The 8,926-nt window shown below is 32.5% G+C and overlaps 1 protein-coding gene across 2 annotated transcripts; it reads left to right on the forward strand.

Moving 5' to 3' along the window:
* On the forward strand, positions 283–7,931 carry LOC109363037 (3-hydroxyisobutyryl-CoA hydrolase-like protein 5). 2 transcript variants are annotated; one of them, XM_019609204.1, is made up of 16 exons: positions 283–369; positions 894–962; positions 1,238–1,321; positions 1,405–1,473; positions 2,643–2,706; positions 2,879–2,952; positions 3,067–3,150; positions 3,365–3,449; positions 3,636–3,721; positions 4,745–4,866; positions 4,977–5,037; positions 5,135–5,233; positions 6,325–6,426; positions 6,529–6,570; positions 7,441–7,547; positions 7,636–7,931. In XM_019609204.1, the coding sequence occupies exons 2-16, from the start codon at positions 927–929 to the stop codon at positions 7,700–7,702; spliced, it is 1,182 nt and encodes a 393-aa protein (XP_019464749.1). In that variant the 5' UTR covers positions 283–369; positions 894–926; the 3' UTR covers positions 7,703–7,931. The 2 variants fall into 2 exon arrangements, with proteins under 2 accessions (XP_019464749.1, XP_019464747.1); XM_019609202.1 differs by lacking the exon at positions 283–369 and adding an exon at positions 667–794.

Here is an 8,926-nt window from a genome sequence, read left to right on the forward strand (position 1 = left end):
ATATAAAAAACTTTTACTTTATTTATACATGCACTTTTTCTCATTTTTATACAGTCTTTATAAAAAAATTATACATTGATATTTAAGTGCATTTATTTTAAGAGTTTAAAAATTATTAAAATTTAATGTTTTCTGAAACAACGTGCGAGAACCAGTAGTCTATTTAGGACAGGTTTCAGCTACACTTTAAGTCTTTAACACACATAAATTGTAACTGAGTTTTATAGCACGAGCTTTATGCGGACTAAGAGCCATTAGGGTAAAACCCGTTTTGAAATATGTACCGTAAGGATGAAGAGTTGATGGGGCTGTTAGCTGGAGGTACTCTATATTCTTCGAATGGTAGTTGGAGCTACTTTTCTCCGAATGGTAGGTGAAGTTCCTAATTTCTTGTGATAATAATATTAAAAGTAAATACTGAGTTCCTCCTATCTTTTAACCTTACTATTTTGGTCTTTTAAAATTAGAAAAGTTAAAATGGTTTTAAATATTTTACATGTGCATCAAATTAATCTTTTTAATATATTTTACAATATTTGTTTAAAATTAATTTGACTCTAAAAAAAGATTAAAATAACTATTTACTCTAATATTAATATGATAAATATAATCTTTACCACGTGTGTTTTAAGGTGTCTGGTAAGTGGTAACTAAAACTCGATAATAAAAAAACTATCATCAATTTCTCCAACCATTTACTTTCTTCCCATCTACTCTTCAACTAAGTCAAGTTTATCCTCATTTGTCCATTGACTTTTGTTCTAGCTTACTTTTTTTCATTCTCTTTCTTACAGGTTTAATTCAACTCACTTTCTATATTTTTCATCTTCCTTTTGGCTCTTCACTTTATTAATGTGCTCAATTGTCATTATTTATTTGGCTTGGCTTTGCAGCTTTTGCATCAAACTGGTTTCTGAAGAATTTAAATGGCAACTACTGCTGCAGCAATGCCAGATGAACAGGTAAGGAACTAAGCAAGCCTGTAATAATGCCCTCATTTTCACTTCTCTTTTCTTTTTCTTTTTCTTCTTTGTATTATTAAATGGGTTTCTGCAAATAATTCCTTTAAGAGTGTGAGACATGCAGGTCTCCAACAAATGTCGCTTTAAAAAATTGAACCTTTGACCTTTGAGTGTATCTAGGGATTCAGTAGAGTCTTACGCAACTAGATCAAAATCTTGTACAAACAAGATAAGGCGATAAATTATGAATTGAGGATTTTAGGTTTTATGTTAAGGTTGTCATTGGAGAAGAGATAGAGCATGTAAGGTTGATCACTTTGAACAGGCCAAGGCAATTGAATGCTATCTCACCTGAACTGGTAATTCTACTCCATTCCACTATGAAAATCTTTCTTTCATGGTTTTTATTTTATTTTTAAATGTTTACATGTTATATTATCAGGTCTCTCTGTTGGCAGAATATTTGGAAAAGTGGGAGAAAGATGACAAAGCAGATCTAATTATCATAAAGGTTGTTATTTACTCAGTTTATCCAAACAATGGGAGAACTTCATCCATGGTTTGAAGTATTTTTCTACGAGCTAAGCAAAAGAAACATATAAATGAGTTTGACAACATATTTAGAGCCAAATCCTTATGCATTAGATCTATGGATCCATCCACTTATATACTATTTAAATCATCTACTTATACACAATGTAGGACTTCTTCACTACACTAACTCATACTTTTAATACCCAAATCTTCTCCTCAAGTGTGACTTAATCCCTTCGAGTATTGGCTACACTAGATCAACTTTCTATCTAGTTGTATCGTCATTGGCTTGTCATCAAGATCTCGTCAGACAACATTGTTGACACAATGACTGGATCTGTCGACTACTTCTTGCTTCAATACTCGCTTTAGCCATTAAACCATGGGCTATGATACCAGTTGTTGGGATTGGGGAGTCCAAACAATGAGAGATCTAAATGAAAGAAACATATTTGAGTTTGACACCACATCTTGTTACCCAAAACCTTAAGACATTAGATCTAAGGCTCTATCTACTTATATGTTCTTTAATTCATCCAGTTTTACACAATGTGAGATTTTTTTCACTACACTAACTCGCACTTCAAATACCCAACATGTATAAGGTCATAATGTATTGCATTAGCTTATATAATCATGCCTCCCAGGATGTGCAAAACATCCCATAAAGGCATGCAATTTCATTGTGTCCTGTTTTTAGTTCCACAAAAAATAGAAAATATGAAAGAAAATAGAATTGATTGCTCTTCATAATTTTAAAATTTTAGATTTGAAGTTCATATTTTAGGAAGTTCATTTTTATCATTTTCATTTCTGATTTCCTTGCTCTCAATCATGAATGAAAAGTCAACAATAGTGTTGAAGATGTGGTTAAAATAGGAGATAATAATGACCTCCAAAAGTGATTTATCACCCCTTAAGTGATACAGAGCAAGAAACTGTTAATTATTTGTCACCACAAAGCTGATTTCTCTTGCCCTGGAAGCACCTAAGAATTTTGCTGTTGATATACTTTGTTACAGATTATTTTTTTCCAGCTATAGTATGTTATAACCAAAGAAAGTGAAACAATCTACCTTCCTGGGGCAGTTATTGCTTCACTTGTTTACATTTTACAAACTCAATTGCTGCACAATCTTTTTTCAGGGAGCTGGTCGGGCATTTTCTGCTGGCGGGGATTTGAGAGTATTCTATGATGGCAGGAAAACGAGTAAGTGCATCATTCTCGATAACGAACATGTATCTGTGCAAACAAGTTAAGATAGAGATTTCACTGCTTTTCTGAGTTAACACTAGTAGATGATGTATAAGAGTGAAACCTGTCAGAGGATATCTTTACATTACCTATCCTTTTTTAAGAGTAATGCATTTCTTCTTGACAGAGGATACCTGTGTTGAAATGGTCTACAGATATTTCTGGCTTTGCTATCACGTTAATACCTATAAGAAAACACAGGTTCTGTTCAGAAACTTCATTCACCTTTGTCCTTAAATTTCTAAAGGACTACATGCTTGTGAAATTTTAGTGAAGTCTTATTTATTCTAGAATGGTGCTATTATGTTGCAATAGGTTGCTCTTGTTAATGGAATTTCCATGGGTGGTGGTTCAGCTTTGATGGTCCCAATGAAGTTCTCAGTCGTTACGGAAAAAACTGTGAGTAGTTAGCTCATCTTTGGTTAACTTCTGCTTAATTTTTATGCATTTTTTCAGCCCAAAATTCTCTCTTATATCAGTGTTTACCAACAGTAAATAAGTTGTCCAAACACACACTTAATCTTGTGAGAGAATAAAGATAAATTGTGAGTATAATTATTAATGCACTGCCATCCTTAACTTTTGTGGTGTGTTAAAACAAATACTTTGGTAGGTTTTTGCCACTCCTGAAGCAAGTTTTGGATATCACACTGATTGTGGCTTCTCTTACTTTCATTCCCATCTACCCGGGCATTTTGGTAAGCATTATCTGGCACAGAATTTTCTTATCCTCTCCTCTTTTTTCAATTTCAAACTTTTCCCCTTACAGTTATTCCTTTTCCTTGCTGTTTGTATACATAAAAAAATTTAAAGTAAGGAGTAGAAAAATATGTTGGTAGATGACAGAAAATTATTTAGATTAAATTTTGCATGCAAATATGCAGGTGAATTCTTAGCACTTACCGGAGGACGGTTGAATGGGAAGGAGTTAGTCGCAGTTGGACTGGCAACACATTTTGTGTCTTCTGAGGTTTGATTATCTTCAATATTCTCTCTGTCTCTTCCTCTCTCCCTCTCTGCCAAAGGAATTTGGTCACAATGTTTGATGTTCACACATGAGAGTGTAATCATAGATTCACGAGTTACTGTTGGCAGGGCAAGAGGTGCATGCTAGTTAATGTACACAAAATATCACATGGAATGGTCTCAGTTTTTAATCTAATGCTAGAGGTTATATTGTTCACCAAACCTAGAAGGCTGACATTTTTTATTCATAAAGGATGCAAACATAATGAAAATCAACAATACCAATTGCAATATGACATACCAATCCAAGTTCTAAAGTTAGTTTTAATTGATTAGTTGTCAATTTCATTTGGGTTTGCTGTTATGTCTGGCTTGCTGCATAAAAAAGTATACATAACTTTTCTGCTTTGGAAATATTGGTAAACAATATGTGTAGTAATTGAATGCCTAAGCCATAAAGAAGAAGATAACATCTTAAATTGTGTAGTAGCCAATTGTTTCATGCTGTCCATCTAATATAAACTACAGATCTTATATCCTAGCTTTAGCCCGAAAGACTTTTTATCGGTCAGTTCAACTCAAGCAAAATGATATGAAGTTGTGATGTGAGCCAAATCTACTTCAGTAAGATATGTATTAAAGGATAACTAAAGAAGCAAATAAGGTTTCAGAATAGTTGAATAAAAGATATGGGATTTTAAGTAGAAGCAAATAGGAGATTTTTCATATCTTTAAGTAGAAATTCAGTTTTGTCATCCCATTGGATTTAAAAGGAAACAAATTTCACTAAGCATAAAATTTTAAATGCTCTAATAAATTTGTTCCGTTTTCTGATCAGAGAACATTGATCCACTGAAATAATATGCCAGATTAATTAATTTTCATGAACCCCATTCCTTCTGCATATAGGCTTGTTAATCTGAAAGATGAACCTTGTTATATACTATAACAGTTACAAGTAGTTTGCTTGATATAATATGATTTTGAAGTGTTAATTAATAAACATTGATAACATTTTCTGTGCCAGAAAATCGCCGAGCTAGAGAAGCGCCTGATTAGCTTAAATTCTGGTGATGAGGATACTGTAAGATCAGTAATAGAAGAATTTTCTTCAGAAGTCAAACTTGATGAAGAGAGTATCTTAAACAAGTAATTTTTCATCAATTATGATGTGTATTTTCTTTTCTATTCTACTGTCACTATTACCACTACCAGCAAATTGTACTTTACTCATGGCAGTAACTTTTGGACACTTTCAGGTTGTCGATAATCGATGAGTGCTTCTCGAAGGATTCTGTTGAAGAAATTATTAAGTCATTTGTAAGTTTTTGAACATTTCCATAAATATTATTCTTGTTGTATGCACATGTCCTATCTAGGCTACTGTATATGATTATGTGTTTTGATCTGAATGAAGGAAGCCGAAGCAAAGAAGGAAGGAAATGGATGGGTAGGTGCTTATTTAAAAGGAATGAAAAGATCATCACCCACTGCATTGAAAATAGCGTTAAGATCGGTAAGGGTTTTAGCATATGAATTTTGTGAGATCTTAAGACTGGTTTCTCTGACTATATTGAGTTGTTCAAATTATGATTGGCAAATGAAAATCAAGCTTGAAACAATTGAAGATATAACATAAATCCCCATCCAACTTGCATAAAGTTAAAGTATTTTAATCTGCCTTTTATATTGGCTGTGAAAATATACATATTCATACATGCAATGTAATTATGTTTAAATGTAAAGTGGCAATAATTTTCCATGCTTGGTTTTCAACAGTACTTATAATCAAGACTTAATTAAGTTTTTGTCATGATGCTATTTGGTTTTACTACCTATTAAAATTTTATTTATTTTTGGTCCCTTATTTTCCAAATAAACAAAGCTTAAATAAGTGTTTCATCCCAGTAAAGTTTGAGATTTTGACATTCATCCCTCCAACCAAAAGTTGTTGTTAAGTGATCATATGACGTACAATGTGCCACGTTAGAATTGTCACGTGGCAGCCAACCATGCCAACTGATGGTACATGAATACGAAGAAAAAATCACATGGATGACATATGTTATCGATTGGTGTGTTTGGCTGCCACATGACGACACTGATATGGTGGACCGTCAGTCAAGTCGTTACTTAATGGGGCATATTTTGGATAAAGGGGTGGATGCCAAAATCATAATCTTTATGGGCATTAAAGCAATCCTAAAAAAACTTAGGACTAATCATAAAATCTACCCTGTTTACATGAAGAAAAAATTATTTAAGCCAAAATACAATGTCTTTTAAGTCCTCATGGTAGACTAAAAAGGCATTGTTTTGGTATTTTTAGGGACAAAAACCAAATAAAATTTTAGTACGGACTAAACCAAAAAAATATCATATTTACATAGATAAAAAACTAATTTCAACCTAATTGAAAAAGAGAACAAAAAGGACAATGAACAGAAAAGGTAAATGCAGACCTAGTTAATCACCAACCTAGTCTTTGTACATGAAATTGACTGAATTAACATGAGGGAAAAAAGCAAGTCTTCCTTGTAAAAGTAAATGGACCAACTAATGCTAGAGTTTCATGCTTCTTCTGTATACTATCTTGGATATGTGCAGGTTCGTGAAGGAAGGAATCAAACACTATCTGAATGTCTAAAAAGGGAGTTCAGATTAACATTGAATATACTACGAAGTACAATATCTGAGGATATCTATGAGGTAATAGATGAATTCTCATTACTAGACTAATTGTTTTTTTATTTTTGGAATTTCGTCCCTACTAAAAGCTGAAGTAATTTTTTGTTGTCTTTTGATGACAAGGGTATTAGAGCTCTCACCATTGACAAGGATAATGCTCCAAAGGTATTCTGATTCTTCCTCTGCAGTTTATGTGTATTTCTCCTTCTTTGGATATGCATGCATGGTCCTATATGTATTGGATAATTGGATGGGAAAGTGGGAGTCCAAGACTCAATCTAACTAATTAAGTTCAGTTTTTTCTTTTTGGTCTTTTGCTTAATCTTAGTAATCTAAAGATGAGACTAACTAGGAAGTTGCACCAATCACTTCCATAAGTTGAAAGCTATAACTTGGCTTTTTTAGAATAGGACCATTAGTTTATATGTGTTCATCCCCACCCCAACATTAGATTTGGATCATCATAACACATTAGCATGATGTACTTCTCTTGTTTGAATTGAGGCTTGAAACCAAACTTCTCCTCATGTAGATAGATGGGGAAGTTCACGTGAGATCCAAGATAGACTCAACGTTCTATTCACTCGTGGGCTCTGGGCAGTCCAGGGGACCACTGTGAAAGCAATCGTTTGGAAAAGTACCATTAAAATGAAAAAGAAAACTGTTTTTAAACTTCTTGCATTCATAGATGAAAACAACTTGTATATAACAATAGTTTAGAACACATGTTGAGAACCCAAATTTGGACCTTTCTTACTACTTATTCATCTTTCTAATCTAGAGTATAGCATTCTTTCTAAGGCTTGCTCAATCTTCACAAATCACATTTATTTATATGCACCAAAACTAGGCAAGAAAAGTGCTATCCATGTTTTGTTAGGAAACTAATACATACATTAAAGCCACTTTTTGAATGCCAGTTAAATCCTAGAAAAATATGAACTTATCATCAAACTATGATAACTACTGGCAAAATCTTGCCACATATTTTGTTGAAGATTCTCTTTTATAATACTAACTAATCAATTTGTTCAGTGGGAACCTCCATCTCTTGACAGAGTAGATGATGAAAAGTTAGACTTGGTTTTTCAGCCCTTCCAGGAGAATTTGGAGCTGCAGATTCCAGAAATTGATGAATGCAGGTTGGTTGTTGCCTGAGTTTTGATTTAACAATTATTCTTTAAACAAAGTTCATTACTAACCAAAATTTATTTCTCTAATTCCACACAGGTGGGATGGTAAATTTGAGAATTCGGCTTACACAGTTCCACATGAAGCAATACCAATCTCTGCTTAGATGTTGCTTCTTCAAAAATTCCTTGGATTTCACTATCTAAACTTTCACTAGTTTATATATGCCTAAACTATTGTAAAGCTAAGATTTAGAACTTCATATTTTTTAGAAAGATAAATAAGAGAAAACATATCATTCTCATGAACTCATTGAAGGAGAAGCCTTGCTCAAAATGAACATATTATTCTTCATATAATGTTGATTTCTCTATAATTTGTAGAATTTTGGTTTCTTCCTCTTGACTCATTTCTTAATAATACATTATTGGTGGAAATATTGTACTTCATTGTTGGGTAGAGTGAGGATCAAATTCTTAATTTATGGGACATGATAAATTCTTCCATCGGGCATCATTCATTATGGAAGATGCCTTTCCAAATGGTTAAGAAATTTTACATAACCTTTCATGCAAAATGACTTTTATTAGAAATCAAAGAGTAAGGAATAGGTGTGTATTTCATCAATCGAATGAATTGAATGGATCAAATTACAAAGAAATTAATCAACCTATTATATAGAAAGTACAAGAAACTTAATTGTACCTAACTCTTAACTAATTAACAAATATATTTTACATTCATAGAAATTCAAGTTACGTTTGTTATATAAAAGGTAAGTGAGTTTAAACTAATTACTAACTCAATACAATATTAACTCAACATACCAAAATATATTTCAACATCCCTTCAAGTTGGAGAATGAATGTTGACAACTTATAACTTGTACAAAAGATGATTGAATGGAGAATGCTCCAAAGCCTTTTGTTAGAAGTTCGGTAACTTTTAGTTGTACATAATATTTTTGAAGAATGGATGGTGTTGCCCGCAACTCTTGTCAAATATTATCATGAGAAGCAAGATCCATGTTAAAAACTTGGAAGAGAGAAGACTTCTAAATAAGAATTTTGAATAGAAGAAATTTTAAGAGATAGAAGAGTTCTTCAAAATATAATAGATGAAACTAACAAGGTTGTGCTAAGAGAATTGATAGAAGAAATATAAGAATTCTTAGAAGAAAATGAACTGAAAGTAACAATGTTGTTCATCAACAACCATACATGTTAATAGAAGATCATATAGTCAAAAATGATTTAGATAGGAGCCCAACTATAGCCCAACCAAATTAACTTTTTATTTATTCACCTTTCCTTTTTGGGTATTTACAGTTTTGTTTGTTTTCTGTTATTCTATTAGGTTTCTATTTTTAATTTCCATCTCTGATTCCTAC

The sequence above is a fragment of the Lupinus angustifolius genome, chromosome LG12 (genome assembly GCF_001865875.1).
Source record: "Lupinus angustifolius cultivar Tanjil chromosome LG12, LupAngTanjil_v1.0, whole genome shotgun sequence".
Taxonomy (NCBI): Eukaryota; Viridiplantae; Streptophyta; class Magnoliopsida; order Fabales; family Fabaceae; genus Lupinus; species Lupinus angustifolius.

What these genes read in the sequence shown, in the direction of transcription:
- LOC109363037 (XM_019609204.1), top strand. Translation starts at nt 927, where the DNA reads ATGGCAACTACTGCTGCAGCAATGCCAGATGAACAG. An exon ending in CAGCAATGCCAGATGAACAG is followed by an intron (nt 963 to 1,237) that starts GTAAGGAACTAA and finishes TTTTATGTTAAG; the next exon opens with GTTGTCATTGGAGAAGAGAT. An exon ending in CAGATCTAATTATCATAAAG is followed by an intron (nt 1,474 to 2,642) that starts GTTGTTATTTAC and finishes ATCTTTTTTCAG; the next exon opens with GGAGCTGGTCGGGCATTTTC.